Source organism: Pyxicephalus adspersus, chromosome 8 (assembly GCF_032062135.1).
Source record: "Pyxicephalus adspersus chromosome 8, UCB_Pads_2.0, whole genome shotgun sequence".
NCBI classification, from domain to species: domain Eukaryota; kingdom Metazoa; phylum Chordata; class Amphibia; order Anura; family Pyxicephalidae; genus Pyxicephalus; species Pyxicephalus adspersus.
In genome coordinates this window covers 17,061,978-17,081,297 of record NC_092865.1, presented here as the reverse complement: position 1 = coordinate 17,081,297, position 19,320 = coordinate 17,061,978, and the positions used below count along the sequence as shown (strand labels likewise).

The 19,320-nt window shown below is 38.7% G+C and overlaps 1 protein-coding gene across 2 annotated transcripts in view; it reads left to right on the top strand.

Annotated features, from left to right (window-relative positions):
* Positions 1 to 19,320, top strand: part of AGBL4 (AGBL carboxypeptidase 4) — a 917,984-nt gene that overhangs the window by 465,243 nt on the left and 433,421 nt on the right. For both annotated transcript variants that reach the window (XM_072419611.1, XM_072419609.1), the window contains exon 5: positions 16,556 to 16,772. In XM_072419611.1, coding sequence (XP_072275712.1) covers positions 16,556 to 16,772 — 217 coding nt within the window. The remainder of the gene's footprint in view (positions 1 to 16,555; positions 16,773 to 19,320) is intronic.

Sequence of the window (19,320 nt, the reverse complement as noted above, 5' to 3'; positions counted from 1 at the left end):
GTGGATTGTAGTATATACACAACTGGTCCCAGTCAGTCTGTAGAATAAGTATTTCAGAACCTTGGAGGCCATTCACAAGCTGGCAGCAATATAAATGTTTCAGATCTTCAGGGACCATGTACAGGCAGGCAGCAGTATGAATGTTTCAAAACCTCGGAAACCATGTACAGGCAGGCAGCAGTATGAATGTTTCAGTTCCTCAGGGACCATGTACAAGCAAGCAGCAGTATGATTATTTCAGATACTTGGGGACCATGTACAGACAGGCAGCAGTATGAATGTTTCAGGCAGGCAGGCAGCAGTATGAATGTTTCAGAACCTCAGGGACCATGTAAAGGAAGGCAGCAGCATGAATGTTTCAGAACTCAGGGACCATGTAAAGGAAGGCAGCAGCATGAATGTTTCAGAACCTCAGGGACCATGTAAAGGCAGGCAGCAGTATGAATATTTCAGTTCCTCGGAGACCATGTACAGGCAAGCAGCAGTATGAATGTTTCAAAACCTCGGAGACCATGTACAGGCAGGCAGGAGTATGAATATTTCAGAACCTTGGGGACGGGAACCATGTACAGGCAGGCAGCAGTATGAATGTTTCAGACCTCGGGAACCATGTACAGGCAGGCAGCAGTATGAATAATTCAGAACCTCGGAGTCCATGTATAAGCAGGCAGCAGTATGAATGTTTCAAGACCTTGGGGACCATGTACAGGCAGGCAGCATTAGTTTCAGAACCATAAATAATATGTGCTGGAAGACAGCAGTAAAAATGTTTTAGAATCATTAATACCATGTGCTGCAAGGCAAAAATATTCATGTTTCATAACCTTGGATACCATGTACACGCAGTCAGCATTATGGAAGATTCAGAATCCCAGAGGCAATGTGCAGGCAGGCAGCAATTTTCATGTTTTAGGAAATTTGTATACCATATACATGCAGACAGCAATATAAATGTTTCAGACATATGGATACCATGTGTGGAAAGGCAGATATTTTCATGGTTCAGAACCTTGGATATCATGTACATGCAGGCAGCATTGTGGGTGTTTCAAAACCTCAAAGGCAGGCAGGCAGGCAGCAAACTTGCTTTTTCCTTTACCTTCTTTTGCAAAGAACCTAGATTTTATACATTCCAACATTAAAAGGAAAATGTTTATTAAAACTGAAAACTGGTTCTTAAAATGGCTAGAATGAATAAATCAGCTGCATTAATGCAGAATTCGAGTCTGCCAGAACAAATATAAATTAGAGAATAAGACTGGTGGTAAATTCTAGGAAATGGTTATTTTTCCCAATGACAGTTTAATGTGCTAGAAAAAGAATTCTTTTTAATTAAGCACAGTCCTTATAGTTAACACTGTCTTTTAATGTTTTTATTAAAACAAGTCAACAGGAAAGTTTGGTTACTATCAATCTATTACCTATTAATCTCCAGGGGTTAGGCTAAGCTGAAAAAAAAAGAGACTACAAAGAGCCTACGAAGACCCAGAGAAGGAACTTCTGCTGCAGTGGAAAGTACCAAACCACCTCTACCATCTAATTTTAAGTGCACTGTAGTTTCTGCTCTAAATACAGTTGTGTCAGAGGTCGGGAGACTCAATTATAGATCCCATTTGAAGCAGAAAAAAAAATAATAAAATGCTTACAATGCTGCACACAGCTCTTTTGGCCCTGACAGAGGGGATTAACGACTTTGTGTACAGCAAAAAAGAATATTAAAAATGGTGCTAAAAGGAAAAAAAATTGTTGTCAAGAAGGACAAAAAAATGTTAAGTGTTTCTGTGGCTTACTCCTCACTCTAAATTGTGATGAAGGAGTTGGAGGAAGGCCCTTGGGAAGTGGTGGACACTCCCAAAAGTGTTGAATGCAGAAGAGTCTGAAGTATTTGGTAAAGGTGGGGTGCAGGAGAGGTGAGTATAATACCATTTTTATTTGTGTTACTCGCCCTTGTAGAAACATGTACAATAAAATATAATGATTACTTTGTATTGGATTCAATACAAAATAATTTGACATTTCCGCCACGCTCCCGCCTGCACTGACGCATGCACCGACGTCACCGGGAACTGGAGGCTCTGGAGAAGACCGGGTGGTTGCTTAGACTCAGCGCCTCGTGGACGTCTCAGCCAACCAGGCTGGTGACAAGGAGGGTCTTCCATCCTGCCCTGTGACACCATGACATATGCCCCATAATAATTTTGTGGCCAGTCTCTGCACTCTCTGCAGTTCCCTAAAATCCTTTTTGTAAGCTGGTAACCAAAGTTAAACTGAAACATAATCAACTGAACATGTTCAAAATGAGGCCTTACTAACGCTGTGTACAGGGGCAAGGTTATGTCTCTCTTGAGTCTAAACCAATTTTAATACAAAATCATTTAGACATTCACCTGTCATTGAAGTGTTACCTTTCCATATGCTCACTCTTAATAACCCAGAATTGCTGCAGGTTCATTTAAATGATTCCCAGCATTCATTTAAATTATATTTTCCAGCATTCTTTTTTTTTTTTTGCTGATACTGATGCAATAAATGTGGGAAAGCGTATTTTGCAAATTAACTTTGTCTTCTTCCGAAAAAAATGGCACTGTAACATCTAGAGCATCTCTTTTGTTCTTAAAATCTTGGTACTTAAAGTGGACTTTTCAGAGAAAAAAAAAACACTTACCTTTACTTTTCAAAAGCCCACAAACCTTCCGCAATCCAAGTCCAGTAAGTCCCGCTCTGTCCCAGCTTTCTTTTTCTTTCCGGCATAGATGGGACATCAGACACGGACATCTACTTCCTTCTTCTTCCAGCTTCTGCTGACATCACCCAATCTCACACTGCACAGGCCAAAAATTAGATGACGTGTCTCATACACATGGGCATTTGGAGCAGTCTGCAACCTCCTGGGATTTGTGACGTACGTATCCCAGGAGGCTACAGGTTTTCTTTTAGTCTTTACTGCAGCAACAAAAAACACAATTTTTATTATATAAAAGGGTTACACACCCTATATAAAGCTTCAGCATCCTATATAATGTTAAAAATGTGGTGATAGATCTGCATTAAAAATTATAATAGACAATTTCAAAAGGTGTTTTAAACTTGTGGAGATTTTTTTAATCAAATGTAGTATCTATATTAAAGCTTTTGATAATTTTTGTATTGTTGCTTCAATGGTAACAAATTGGAATTGGGTAATGCTACAATGCCTCATTTAAATTATACAACCCTAAATTCTGCCATTGTTATTACCAATACATTGAATGGAAATGTGGCTTTGAAACATAAACTTAATGATTTCCATCATCAGCCTCGGCTTTTAGCAAGTTTGCTTGTTGAAATGAGCCATGAACGTCACTGAGAAGGCTCTCGGGTTGCATATTGCTGATAGATGGCAACATAAATTCATTGGCTGTTACTGTGAGAATGGGTAATGCCATTTACTGTGCATGAGCACAATGAGCATAGAAAGAGAACACCGAATATTTTTAAATACAATTAGAGCACATGTCCACATCCCTGGCAGTGTTGTGATGACAGTGGGTCTCAAAACAGCTTTTGGTATTGTGAACGAAAATTCTGCTGATTATTAACAGACTTTTCTGCCTACTAATTGGAGCCCTGCTCTTCACATTATCTTTGCTGTTCAACATTCCCCCCAAAAAAGTGTAAAAACGCTCATGGTGTAACTGCAGTCAGATTTTTGTATGAAGGAACCTGTGGATACATAATTGCCTTGGCTATTGCATATTTGGATTTTGATGACAATGACTATAAGTTCTATCATATGGTTCTTCAATAGGTCACTAAAGTTTCCCCTCGGTATCCAACCTATGCTGGCTTTGTGGGAAGAACGTGGTAGTATTCTGGTCATGCTCCCTGCTCCATCCAAGGTTTACAACCCACCACCACTTGTCAGGATCCACAGGCATGTGGTGGGTCGTAAACCTTTGCATGAGATAACTCAACCTGGTCCTAGAACGGATGGAGTACGACCAGAACACATGTGGCATACTACCACGTTCTTCCCACAATGTCAAACAAACTTCCAACACATTTCTTGAATCAAATAACTGCTGATATCACTGATCCTGTTCTGTATCTGGGACAACCTTAGAAGTTAACTAAATCATACATAGGTAATATTTATTTTGCTAAAAGTTTAGTAAATCCTAAATTGTCATTGGTTTTTTTATTAAAAAATCTACCACCCCATCCCCAATACCTTCCATGTTTTTCCCTTATCATGTGGGATCTAGGTCTTTTATAGTCTAGAATGGGGGTTCAGAAAACAAGGTAGGAAGGTTTTTCTTAGTCACCAAGAAATGCCTTAACAAATACCTTCAAACATGGCAGGATCACCTGATATTATTTAAATAAATGTATTGTATTTCAAAAAGCTGAAAATATGTTTTATAATTATATTACCATGCTAGGTTGAATTTAAATCTGGTGTAAAGGCTTAGTTCATCTAAATTATTATACTGAGTGAAAGGTAGTAGATCTAGTTTTCATTACAATCTGGTATGTGTTGCATACTGCAGCACAGGGATCTTCCAGATTTTGTTCCTGTATTTTTGGGTTTTTACCATCCACTTCTGTGTCCTATATCCTCCTGTTGTGTTGCCATTATATAAAAAATATTCTCCGAAATTATAATATAAACTCTACATTATATGTATCCATATCTCATGTTCTGTAATATTTCCCAAAAGTGCTGTATTTTTGGGGACTTCAAATGCCCCCTCTTGTGACGAATCATGTGACGAAAATCGTAGCAATGTAAACTTTCCCCATTCTGGTCATATAACAAAATGCATAGCTTAGGGGACAAGCGTTTAATGATAGGGGTGGGTATTTTTGTGGTCCCCTATCTTTTGGTTACTCAGTTGTTGTGTTGAGAAACACCAGATGGTGACATCAGCAGAATGTTAGCATCTGACGCATGGAAAAATTATGAAATATCAGTTTGTTCCTATATGCTTCTAAGAATGGTAAAGTAGAGGAGGAGATGATTGGATCAGTGGAAGAGCAAAGAGGGTAGTTGGGAAATGTGTGAATTAGTTACATTTAGGTAGATATGTAGATATAAAGATATTTAGGTAGGATACGAGCTAGGAAAAGATTGCCAACTCGAAATTAAATCTCAAAACCATTGGAACTCAATTCAGGTGTTGGTCAAAGAGAATGGTTCAGGTTAAGAGTAACATTATATTGGTATGAGTTAACCGGTTAAGTTAATACCCCCAATTCGCTAAGCAGCATTGTAAACTGACTAACTTGTATGTCTCCTTCTAATCTCTATCTTTTTGTTCTTGCCACTGTGAGTGGACATACATAAAGTCATTTATCCACTTACCCATTATATTACAACAAATCAATTGTGTTTGAAAGTCATCATCACACTAACCATGACTGGATCTCCAGTTTGCAATAATTCTCACTGTCACTCCCTTGGTTTAGACCACATCATCGCTCCCTTTCCTTCCCATCCATCTCTTTTACTTCTTGAAGTTTTATTTTATTTTTTATTTTTTTTACTGTCTTATTACTTTGAATTCTGTTGACTTTGACAAGAACCATGCAGGCAGAAAGATGATGATGAAGGGAAATGATTTTACGGTTTGATTATATAAACCATTATAAGCCAGACAGGACCATTAAAGACAGTATTTCTTAGGCAAGACCAGGTTTAACAAGAGAAAATTGCTGCCTTGCATTAGAAAGCTTTATGACAGATAAGTAACTGTTGATCAAACTGATTTAGATTTTTTTGAACTAAACAATAGCTTATGATCATTAACTTCAATATTTTGTTTATGTGTAGGTAATGCCAGTGACAGATGGGTTGGAAATGTGTGAATATTTAAAGTTAAAGCGTACATACCTAACAATATTTGTAATGGAATTGTGTGTGGCTGAATGCTGAATACATTTAGGTTGTATAATAATATATGATGTATTTTAATTTTTTTTCACTAACTAAAATTTTTAATTAATTTATTTTTTTTTATTCCACATTTTCACTTACCTTAATGGGAAGTACCCCTTCCATATCAGGAGATTAAATTTATTTTCCTCCAGATTGACCCACTATGTGACAGTACCTGCATAGTTCTTGCTTTACTGTCTTTTGGCAGAGCCAGTACAATAACAACAGTGATCCTCTAGACGGGTGGCATTTTCACTATTATGGACATTCTTGCATGATTATCATTGAGTTGGGAGGCCTTTTTCCACCAAGTCACAATAAATTCATTTTGTCAGGGGTTCCCTGGAACCAGAGATTTCTTGGGTAAAAAGATTGAGACGTGCTGCTACAGTCTATACAATCTTTCATCAGTTGATTAAAACTTCTGGAATATCAGCCATTCTAAGAGAAATTAGATTTATTGCTAACTATTCCTCAGAAATTGCACGTTAGCAGGCCAGTTCAGATTTCTTCATGTCTTCTTTATGATCTTTTTCAAATAAGATCAGCTGGGCAAATAAATGAAAGTCCACTATCTTTTTCTGAATTTAGCTTAAAGCTTTTCCTTCCTAAAACATGGGTGGGAGTCTTCCAAGAGGATGTCCACACTCCACCCAATTTCACGCTTAGGAAGACAAGGCCATTAGGGGGCGCTACGGGTTGAACGGGAGTGGTGTGAGAAGGGCCAAGTCGCAGAGTCTAAGCAGTAATCAGGTCTTCTCTAGAGCCTCCGATGGTGAGGATGTTATGCTGCAGGTTACTGCCGAGTTGCGGCCCTTGGGCACACCAGGGCGGGCAGGACAAAACACGGTACCAAATTACAAAGCTGAAGAATAGTCAAGGAAGGGCGGGGTCGAGGCAGGCAGCAAGCAAGAGAGGACAGGTCACAAGCCAAGGGTCAAATACCAGGGATCCAAGAGACAGACACCAGCGACACAGGGGCCACTGTGGACACAGGGAACACAGGAGACACTGGAAGCAACAGGAGGCACAGGTGACACAGGAACAGCACAAGGAAGTTGTTTGGGAACCAACACACTAGACAAGGAGTTAACACAGGAACTAGATTTAGGAAGCACTGAATTAGCCAACAGGTGTACAGGAACTAGCTCAACATATCTAGGGGGGTCGACACCAGTGGAGACACATTGCACAAACACTGAGTGCTGTGTCTGAGCTAGCTAAATAGTCAGGGATGATTAAGCTGTTTTCTGATTGGCAAGCATATTGAGCGAAACTGATAAAGCTTTTGATCAGAAGCATGTCCAGAGTCAAAACTGCCCACATTGCCCAGGACAGAGATGCCTGCTCTTTAGCGAGGAGGAGGTAAGTGTGACACCCAACTTAGAAGCTCAGCAGGTCTAAGCAGAGGAATCACAAAACTTCCATATAGGAGTACAACCCATCATCATCATGGGGAAAACTCGTCATGTGCAATCAAAACCATATTCTTGTAGTTCCACAGTTTATGTACAAAACCTAGGCTATTTTTTCTTAAGACCAAAACAACATCTGCCAAGGTGAAGCTGTTCTTTATGACTCATTAGCATGATCCCTATGTGCCTAATATGTTTTATACATGACAGTCACTAGTTCATGTATGACTTTTTCTGTTTGAGTGTCATCGTCTCATGACAAGTCATTCCAAGATGATGAATCTTTATCTTCAATTGAGCTTTAAAAAATAAAATATTTGGCTTTTTGTTAAGCTGACATTCTTTGAAAAGTTGTGTCTTGACCCCAAGAAGGACTTCTATGTGTATACCTGCATTGATGTAAATTGTTGTGAACAAAAGGATGGTAACACTGACCCAGGTTAGAAGCTGTAATATGTTTAATCATATAAGGATAGAGACTTGCCTATTGCATTTAAATAATATTCATATAGTCATGTTGATTCTTCTAGCATTTGGCAGAATACAGTAGGAATAAAGCTTTCCAAGTGAAAAAAAGGAGAACGCTCCCTAGGGACAAGTCTATAAAGTCTGAGATTGTCCCTTGAAACATTAGAAACAGTTGGCATCTGGTCTGAATGAGTCCCATGACAGATAAATGATGTGCTAGATTCAGCAGTTTTCAGACATTAAATAAAATGTGTTTCTACCAATAATATGCATACATCTCCCTATTTCCTACATACTGTGCTTTCTTAAAATTAAAGGGACTCTGTACCAGAACCTAATTGAAATATATATTTTTTTGTGTACACCCTATTACCTCCCTAGACATTTATTGTAATATTATATTTTGTATTAACGTATTACAAGCAGGGTAAAATGTGAGCATGTAACTATCTGACCTCTTGATAAAATATTTTTTCAAATAGGCGCAAAAGTGTGTGCTAATTTTGGGGACAGAACCTAAACCTATAGTGCATTTTCCAGGTATATGTATGTCTAATCAAGTTATTTTTCTGTTTTATGCTTTTTGTGACAATACTTTATATACACAATTGGTAGTTGCCACCTGTGGCCATGTACGGTGGCCCTATTTATAAAAAAGGGAATCAAACATTCCATCGTGGGAATCTTTCAGGTCCATGTGTTTTAATAGCAGTAATTGATTCCCACCAGGGAATAATTGAAGGGATGTCAGATTTCCTGTTTTATAATTAGAGCGCATAGTATCCTTAATTAATAATTGCTGCAGTGTTGTAATCCAGCAAAAATACAGACCAATGCACTAGTAGCTACCAATCAATTATTCTGACCGGGTTTATCTGATGTAAAGTAAAGCTATATTTATTGTTTTGAGTCGTTTCACTTTTTTGAGCACCCTCAGTAAAAACTTGGTTTCTTTTGTCAAGAGAGTGCTGCAGATAAGTGCTAAACTAGTTTCTCTAACTCTAGCCCGCATTACTACCCGCTTCTCCAGTGTTGATTAGTGAACCTGACTATCACAGTGATTACCAATGGTGAAGCATAAAGGATTGGGTGCACATTTTGAAAATAATTTGCCAGTACTCTATTTGCCTTACCAGTAATTAGTATTTTGTATTTACATATTGTAATATATCATATAGCAAGTATTGTGCTTAAAAATAACTTTAAGTAATGTAATCATAACATTTTGATTTATCATGGTGGTAAAGACAGAATGGGAGGCTTTAGGCTGCTCCCTTTGTGCATACCCAATATCAACATGTGCAGAAAAGGCTTTTCCAGGCGCTGAAATGAAAATGCCAATGTCATGCATGCGCAGTGAGATCGGCACTCTTTTTTTTTTTACTGTTACAGCAGGCTAAATCACCTGAACTTTCGCCTGAGCAGTGGAGATCAGGTTAGGTAGCCAGCAGAACAAAGATGTTGTTGCTCAGCGCTTTCAGAGGGCCAGGATAAAGGAGAATTCCAGGATGATGCAGGACTATTAAGGCCAGGTGGAGGAATTAAGGGCTCTGCTACAACAGATACAGATACAGTTCCATTTTAACCGATAACCAAAAAAGAGTTCCCCCAGCTAGTTGAGTCATCTAAGCCATCACTCTCACTCAAGAGCCTTTTTACTGCCTTATACTTTCTTTGACTACCTAAATAAAAAAAAAAGGACTTTTACAAACTAAAGGAGCTGAGTTCTCCCATAAAGGATGGAGTTATGTTTGTGCACTCGTGTCGGGGGACAATTGAAAGTATTCAGTGTTTTTTACAGTGAGTCTGGGCAATGTGCAGGGAGATGATGCTACTAAAAGAGTTTGTCTTTGGATCGAGTATTTATGAAGGCCATAGGGGTGCAGGGAAAATATATTGTTTTTTTTTATAATATTGCACATTCTAATTGGCTGCATTGTGTTTCTCAATAAACCATTATTATTGGTAAAGACCCAGTACACTTCACCATTGCCTTCTTACTTCCTCAGCAGCAATGTGTATTGAAGCAGTGTCCAGACAGGGGGGGTGGGGGGTAATTAATTGGTACATGTTAGACTGCTGGAGAGTCAGGCCGTTGCAATGTGTAGAGAGCAGCAGTTTGGCTGCCCTATGTGCTTCAAGACATAAAAAAAAAACACACACACACACACACTCTGTATATACACCCTGACTGCTTTCTAGTAATAAACAAGGAGAGTTCAAATGGGATTTAACTTCTTTATAGAACCTTTGAAAATGATATTATTTAAAATAGGGAAATGTGACAATCACATTCCCATGTTTATTGTATTTTAGCTCTGTGTTTGCTTCTGTAGAGCGAGACTGGGCTGAGCTATCCTTCTGTTTGGAATGTGTCGGTCCAGCCGACTTTCTAGCGTTATTAGTATTCAGCTGGCAGCAAAGCTTGGGATGGGATTTTGTTTGTTTATTTATTTATTTATTTTGCGTGTGTGTCCATAACCAGAGGGAACAATCACGCTGAAACCGTTTTCCGGCTATAAACCAGCGAACGTAATTGGTTTTAATTTTAATTTTTGTAATGGCTTTAAATTAATAGGAGCAGCTGCTGTCACAGTGTGTGGGTGTCCTTTTTCCAGAAGGCATAAGAGCTAGGGAAAAAAAATATAATAATAAAGAAGAAGAAAAGTAAATAGTGGAGGACGATAAAGGTTAATTCAAGAACTAAGCGATGCGTTCAGCTTTGAAGACACACAGGAAGGAAGATCCAGGACGGAGATGCCCACCCCACCAATTCCAGGATAAGATATAAATCTTATTAGGCTTCAATATGCTGCTGGTATCAGAGAACTAAACTCTCTGTCTCCCCATGACTCACTTAAATAGATTAGTGGTAACATAGGGCTAAGGAAGATAAGAATAGATTAGCAGAAAAAGGAATCCTAATGTCATTATTTTTAGGAGATGAAGTTTGGATAGGGATGCCTGGGATCCTGGAATTAACCCTCTGCCCGATATAGACATCTACTAGAAAGTGTAAATTATATATTTTTATTGCTCACCAACAATAGATTTATGATGCAGCCATCAAAGCACAAGATTAGCCTGAATCTGCACCCCTGACTTTTTTTTCTATATAGTGGAGCAACCAAGAGGTATGATTCCTGCTTGGGACTTTCTAGCTCCCAGAGTAGTTGCATGGCACTGGGAATTCCGGCGCTTGAGTTAGAGGTCACGAGAATCCACCTAATAACTTCCAATAGAAGTCTCACATCCTTGTTTCTCTATAGCAGACTTTTGTGACCATAAAATGACTAGGGTTCCATGAAACCCTGGTTGAGAAACACTGCTCTATAGTCATGTAATGACTTGCAAATGATATTTGCTTGAAAGTACTTTACAAATACCCATTTCTCTTGGTGAAAATGCTGATTCCTGTCTTATCACTGCAGTAGTGTGTGTTGTTAGAGCTCAGTAACAGCTGCACCCTTCAGCGTGTTTGCATCCAGACTTTTATTGCAGAGGAAGAGATGGTATATCAAACCAGCTGTGGTATTGTGGTTAAGTGGTGCCTATTGGAACACGCAGTTCTTTTTATAATCCCTGATTAATTGCTGTAATGGGGAAGTGGAGGTAGGACACAAAAACATAGGTTGTTGGTAAAAAGTCTGTGACTGCATACACATTAGAGTTCATTTGAGTTTTAACTTTCCAGGAGCCACACAGTCCTGAAATACGAGTTAAGCTAATAATTCAATTCACTAAATTCAGTTTGGGTAGGGTAAAAACATGAAATGTTGCTTTACTATAACAGTGAGCAACACATTACTGACATCACTTGGTGACATTCCCCACACTAGCTTCACATTATCCATCAATGCCAAGCTAGTATGGGCAGTGCTAGAGTGCCAAACACTATGGATTAAAATGGTTAAAAACTATAACTGGTAGCATTAGCTCAACTAAAACTCAATGTCAGAATGACACAGACATTATTATTATTATTATTATTAAACAGGATTTATATAGCGCCAACATATTACGCAGCGCTGTACATTAAATAGGGATTGCAAATGACAGACTAATACAGACAGTGATACAGGAGGAGAGGACCCTGCCCCGAAGAGCTTACAATCTAGTAGCATCCATTGTGGAAGATTTTTCCTTCTCCAAGAGGTTCACTTTGTCGTTTCTGAAATGCAAGGAATGTACGGAATGTGCTGTCTTTGTTGGATTATTGCTATTTTGCTCTTTTAGTTATCAAAGAACCTTGTTGCACTTGCAACTTTAAAGTGCTAAAATTCTATTGCAATACTAATAAAAACTTTAGTCTGGTATAGGTAACTTTTAAAAGAAACCTGTACTGAAAGAAAAATAAAGTCTGATCTCTCTATATGTACCTGAAATCAGACGGTGAAGAGGTACTTCGTGCATAAGAAGTACAATAAAAATCTTATTTCTGACATGTATTCTTCCTAAAAAATAGAAAGGCCTCGGCATTCCTGTGCTTTGATTCTGATAGCTGTATACAGGTAGTCCCCGGGTTACATACGAGATAGGGACTGTAGGTTTGTTCTTAAGTTGAATTTCTATGTAAGTCGGAACAGGTACATTATTTTATTAAATGCAATTAGGACAGATGTTTGTCTCAACATAATATTAGGCAGCGTGGCTTCAGTTACTGTACAAAATTCTCACCGTGAGATAATCACAAACAAATCAAACAAAAAAGTCTTTATGGACCCTAGACATTCATATCAAAGCTGTGCTTTGATATGCAAAAAAAAAACAACTGCAGAGTTGGTCTTGGTCATTAAAGAGTTACAAGAGGTTGCAGAAAGAGCTCAGTCCTTAAGATCACCAACAACCTCAGCTGTGTTTAGCAAAAGATTTTTTATCTGCAAGTCATGCAAACCACCCCCTCCAAGCCTTTGTCCTGCACAGGAACGAGCAGGGAAGCCCCGTTCGTATCTAGGAGTCGTCCATATGTCGGATGTCCTTAACCCGGGGACTACCTGTATCTACAATTCATGCAAAGCCATGCTACCTATGACTGCTAGTCCCAGAAGCGTTGGAGATGGGTTAAGTGATATCAGTACTGTGCTGTTCTTTGTTTTCCTTGTTGGAGAGAAAGCTGTATTTAATGCTCTGCAATGCAATAACCTTTTGCTTTTTTTTGTGGAACTGATGCCTCCCTTAATTTTTTTTATTCTTAACCCATAGATAACCTTATTCCAATGGACAGATCACCAGTCATTAGGATGGCAGTTCTACCATAAAAATGCAAAGCCCTGTTTCTTAATAGAGATAGAAATCAGAATAACAAGGCATAGTACGTTAGTAATTGGGAAAAGATCGGCTTCAGGAGGTCAGAGGCCTATCCTACCTGTTCTTTTTTTGGACACAAACTCACCAGTTATTAAACCAGTTATTAACTTTGTTAATAACCAATGTTTCAATATCCTCTCTCTCTATTATGTTTTGTATTGTTGTTGGTGTGCTAGTGGGAAGTATACATCCTATATGATGTGTTAGGTAGATCAGGAAGCAAAGGGTAATTTCCCCAACAGGAACAGAGACAGTATTAAAAACAGTTTGTCTGATTGAATGGGGTAGGGTTAGAACATAGTAATTTTTGCCTTTTGCATTTCAGGCAAGGGGTTAATGCAGAAAAGGACAGGAAATGCCCATTCTGCCATAACTGCTCTCAGTGTGTTGCATGGCAAACTTGGTGCATGCAACTGGTTGCCAGTGAAACCTGATATTTATGGCTTCCCTTGCACGTGCTAGAACCCATTCAGGTAGGTACAATATCCCGGCTTGGCTAATCAAGATGGTTGAAGATTGTGTTCAGGAAGTAAAGAGGAAGGAAGATGGCGGCTCCCTGCAATGGAACTGACCACAATTCGATTACACAATTTTCTTAACAACTTTTACAAATAAGGGTAATATATTAGGGATATATATTAAGGATAATATATATATTGTTAGATATGTAACATATAGAAAGAAGTAAACTATAAATACACATTAGATAGACATTTAAGAAAAGGATATTAGTGGAAAATTGGGACAACACTGCATAAAAGCTGCAAACATATTTTAGCCTTTCAAGTGCATACTATCCTCAGTTTTTTATTTCCCCCTGTAGTCTAGTGTTTAGTAACACTCTAGTTTTCCTATGAATAAATTAGTTTTACTTTACTTTACTCTTTACATGGAAGTCCATAAGAGACTAGTTATGACATTGAAGAGGAGAAAATGGTTTCGAGTCATGGTAGAAGAATATTGGAGCCAGATGGCCGCAGAACCAGTCTCGGACACATTAGCCAGAGGCAGGGGGAAAGCCGGTGTCATGATGAGTAATAAAACAGATGTTTAACTTCTGCAATGAAAGGTAAAATACACTAAAGGCAAAGGTCTTTGAGTTTCTAAAAGGCAGGAGGATTCTCAAGCTTCCTAATTGGAATAGTTTGAAAAGACCTTTTTATGAAATGAAGAGCAAGAGACACTTCTAATATTGGTACGGCAAGTCATTGTAACTATAAAGAGTTACTTACTAGATAAACTCAATGTATGTAAGCTCTACAAATGAGCTTTTCTTTTTAGCGTTACCTTTTGGTCTGGGATCTATACCATTCACAGGGTTTATTATATAGGTTATATAGGTTTGTTATATACCTGTTGACCAGTCCTTGTGGCCCCCCAGTTCTTATCCTAAGCCACATACACATGTCAGATGATCAACGCCCAAGATGAATGGTCATACTTGTCTTGAGCAAAAATCTGTCATACAGAGTACCCCAATGTTGTCTCCAATCCACTGTGGCGGATTGATGAGCAACTGATCAGAAATGATCACTGTTCACTCCTATGGAGGGGGGCACAAAAGGGTGCCGTTCACTCGCCTGCCTTCCTCCCTCCAATCTCTAGTACTGGGGACTGAATAAGAATATTCTGGTACTTTTGGTAGTTCATTATAAAATACATTTTTTAATTCTTTTATATATTATATATGGATCAAATTGTGTTTTTATATCTGCCTGGAGTGTAACTTTGAAGCAAGTAGCACCACTCCGTGTACTGCGGCTGCTCCCCACCTTTGTGTAGGTAGGACTGTTTCTGTGAGCTCAGCTCTACATGGACAGATAAATGGAAAGCGTGGGACAGAATTAAAATGTTCACTGCCAATTTTCTAAACCAATATTTACATTCAGTAGACGACGGGGTTACAACCTGCATATCCCCAGTCATGCTGGAGAAACACCTGATCTGCTGACTCAGAGGAGTGCTTGCCTGGTTATTTAAACACATAAAAAAAATTCAATATAAAAAAAATATTCTTTATTCAGCAGCTCTAAGCATTTCATTTTAGCTGAGCAGGAATCATGCTTGTAAAAAGCGTTGCCTTTTATAGGTCATTTATAATGCTTTCACCGTGTTGCATGCAAAAGCCATTTATAGAAAAAACACACACTTTATTTAAGTGGTTTATTAATGTAAAAATATGAAAGTGATAATTACACTTAATTGTGTTATTTTTATTACTCTTATCCTATAAATGTTTTCCTTGGTAAATGCATATTACCTATACATTTGTTCATGGAGGTTTTTTTAATGAGTTGTGGAAAATAAAGTCTACCTGTAGTCTTCCTAGCTGCTGTACAATGTTGCAAATTTTCTCGATTTCATTAATTTACATTGATGAATATGCAAATTTATTTGGAAAGCCCCAAACATTAAAACAGAACTAAAAACAGTTGACACTCACCTGTCCCTGTGCTGTCATCGGTTCCACAATCTACGTCCTTCTTCTCTTTCTGTTTCCAATATTCTGCCATCCTGATTGGCCCGAGCTGGTGTGCAGAAGTTAATTCGGTCCCGGGCAGGGCTGTAGTGGGGCAGTAACTGGTGGGAATGCCGTACCCTCACTTTTTTTGGGAATGGGCACACATGCCCACTTTTACTTTGCAAACAATTCTTTGGTGGTCATTGGCTCTGGCCCCCGCTGGGGAGGGAGGTGCACCATCCAGAACTGCCGACCACGTCTCCCGTATGGAATTGCAGGCTCAGGGTGGTGGGCGAGTTGTCTCCCTGAACACAACCCGCACACTGCCTGTTCACTTTATGTAAAAATAAGCCCTGTCTAATGCCACATTTTTAAAGTCGAACTTTAGTCGGCAAACTTGCTGATGGTTAGAGGGCTATAATAACATTTCTTGCATGAAAACATTTTTAAAAAACATTTTCTGTAAATCAAACCTAAAGTGGAACTTTCAGAAAAAAAAGCCTTTATTTGTGGAAAGCTATTGATCCCTCTGCAATCCTTATTCAGTCAGTCTCCCATCTTCCTTCTTCTTCTAGGAGTGGATTGGAGACGCAAGATCAGGTGGTGCGCCATACTGTAAATGTGACAAAAAAACATGCTGATCTTACTGCACATGCAATTTGTAACATTCTCTCCACTGACCAGCAATGTAGGAGTCATTCTTCCCACTGACCACCACACTAATGTATTGCAAGTTGTGGATATAGTAATTATAGCAGGAGTTCCCTGAAGACCTGAAAGTTACTTCAATGGTTCCCCCATAAAAAGATCAAGAAAGGCCGATCTGACAATAATACAGGATCTGCATTAACATTATGAAATGCTAAGTTGCTGAGAATTGTCTAAGTTGTCTGATGATGACTTTTTGACCAGATCCCCTTAGGGTCTCACCCATTAGAAGCTGGCAGGAATATAGAAAATTATTGTATCTTATTCTTTTCTTTGCAGGCAAAGGCTGCCCTCCAAAAATGTGTACTATTATCGTTGCCCAGATCATCGAAAAAATTATGTCATGTCATTTGCATTCTGCTTTGACCGGGAGGATGAGGTATACCAGTTTGCTTACTGTTACCCCTACACCTACACCCGCTTGCAACACTACTTGGAGAACCTCGATAAGCAAAGGTTGGATTATGTCCACCGGGAACTGCTTGGTCTTAGTGTGGTAAGTGTTCATTTTTATTTATACACCTTTTACAGATACATACAGATAATAATATCATGGTAGTAGGAATAATCCTATATTTCTATTTCAATTAGATTTTTTAGATCATATAATATATCCACACTACATTATGCAACCAATAAACCAGTGGACTACTCTTTGACAGACTTCCTTTACCCCTTTTATGTGTACAGTAGGGCTCACTGAAGACTAGATGTCTAGGCCATTTAGCAGTATTACTTTGCAGCAATAAATGTAAATATAATCCTAACAGATATTTTTTTATAGGCTTATAAAAACACATTCACTATACAGTATGTATAGCATGTATACAGTATATATTATTTTACTGCTATAATTGTATCAGCTAGTTACAGTATTAAACAGAGACACACTGCCACCTACAGGCTACAGTGTGATCTGCAAGATGTAACAATTTTTTTCTGATTAAAGACTGCAGCTTGCATGTCATAGCCTTTATGGTGATTGCATGATCTGGAATGAATCTGACTGATGTTAGATTGTTAGTACGAACCAATACTATTAGGGTCAGCAAGGCAAATAGTAAGGGGCAATAAAAAGATGTTGGGGGCTTTCTTCTTTTTCTTAATAATAAAATGTAAATACTCTTCTTTTGGGCTGGAACTATATTTACAAAGTTTAGGGCTGTATACCAGGATTTAGCCTAATGTTGAGGGTACTGGTGTAGTAAAGTGGGTAAGAACTGATGAGATATTGTGAAGAACAGACTAAAAGTGGGCATCTGCATGTGCAAGTACAACACATTGTGGAAGCTTTGCCTATGGTGGAGGCAACGATGGTGGACAAGTGTCACAAGTGTTCATGTATGTAAAGCACTATTGTTGAGCAAAGTAGTTGTTTTGTCATTGGTTTGATATTATTGCATTCAGCCAAAAAATGATTTACCATGGTTGCTGCTCCATTTCTTCCTGCATTGCCTTATTGAGTGAGCTTGAAAGCCCTTTACTTTCCTATAATATAATATTTGTCCTATATAACAAAGAAATCAGGCTTTATCCCTGTTTTATTGTAGATTTGCTGCAGACAAAAAATGTTTGATGCCTTGTAACTATATGATACCGATAATGAGTGGTGCCGATAACACAGCACATCACTCGGATTTCTACATTTTCTTACATTACCATGGCAGAATCTTTGTGCATTTTGCTTCTTGACTAAAAGTATTTAAAATGATAATAGATAATTATATTGCACTTCTGTCTACATGTGTGCTGCTGATTGTGTGGTGACAAGCACTGTCAAAATGGTAACAGCTCAGACAAAGCAATCAGAACATGTGTTATTGTATAAAGAAGAATGAGGGGAACTAGATATTCACCTCCCTTTCCTCCTGACGTTGTCACAGATGCTGGCAATGCGTTGAGGAATTTGATGTGTTCTGCTGTCACCACTCCAAAGAAGACTGAATGAGCTTCTGATCTGCTGGGAGACCAATTCCGTCAGCTGTATTTAGGACAGGAGCTCTATATAAGGTCAATGTATAGCAGAAACTTTCCCTAACATATTGGATGTAGTACGGAAGGGGTAAAACCCCTGTTGGGTCTCGGGATCTGTTTCACCTAGGAAGTCTCCCAAACATGACATGATGTACCCTAAAAAATCAAATTATTTCTGTTTAGTTACCAGCTCAAAATTTTCCATCACTTTTATTCCCAATGACCATGGCCAATAGCAAAAATAGAGGGGTAAAAGTAAGTCTTCTTATCAAGGAATCAAAAAGAAAATTACCAGTGATTCCAATTCCTTTTAAATTTCTCCAAAATCAAAAAATAAAAATGAGCCATACATACATTTTGAAGTTAATGTGTGCTAAGAGAAATATTGAAAGTGCAATAGGTGTAACTCCTGTACAAAACTGCTAGATTAGAGAATATATATATAAAGAGGGAGGGTAAAATCACTGATTAGTAAAATATTGATCTTCTTATACTAGACATTGGTCATTGAGTGAAAAACGTACAACTGGTGTGAAACTGGCTAGTAAGCTCTGTGTACTGGAGGTGCAATCACACTACTGGCTTGGATACTAGGGGGTCAGCTGGATACAGGGGGCTGGTAAAATCTCACTGGGGAAAGACCAATGTGCGTACTAGTGGTAGGATCTTACTAGAGTGGAAGATAAATGTGGGTACAGGGGTGATCCCACTAGGGGGAAGACCCATGTGTGTACTAGGGGTGGAATTTCATAGGGGGAATACAGTTGTGTGCACTTGGGGTGGTAAGACCAATGTATGCATGAGTGTGAGATCTTATTGGCCAGGGGGGACCAATGTGTATAATGGGGGTGTGATCTTACTGGGGGAGATAACCAATGTGTGCACTTGGTGTGGGATCTTATCAGATAGGGGGAGGCAATGGGTGTGGGATCTTATTGGAGAAGGGGGGGCCAATATATGTACAGGAAGTAGGATATAACTGGGGGAGGACCAAAGTGCATACGGTGGTTAAGTTCCCACTGTTACAGTATACTATGCTTATTGAATTTACTGGACAAACAATTCCTCAG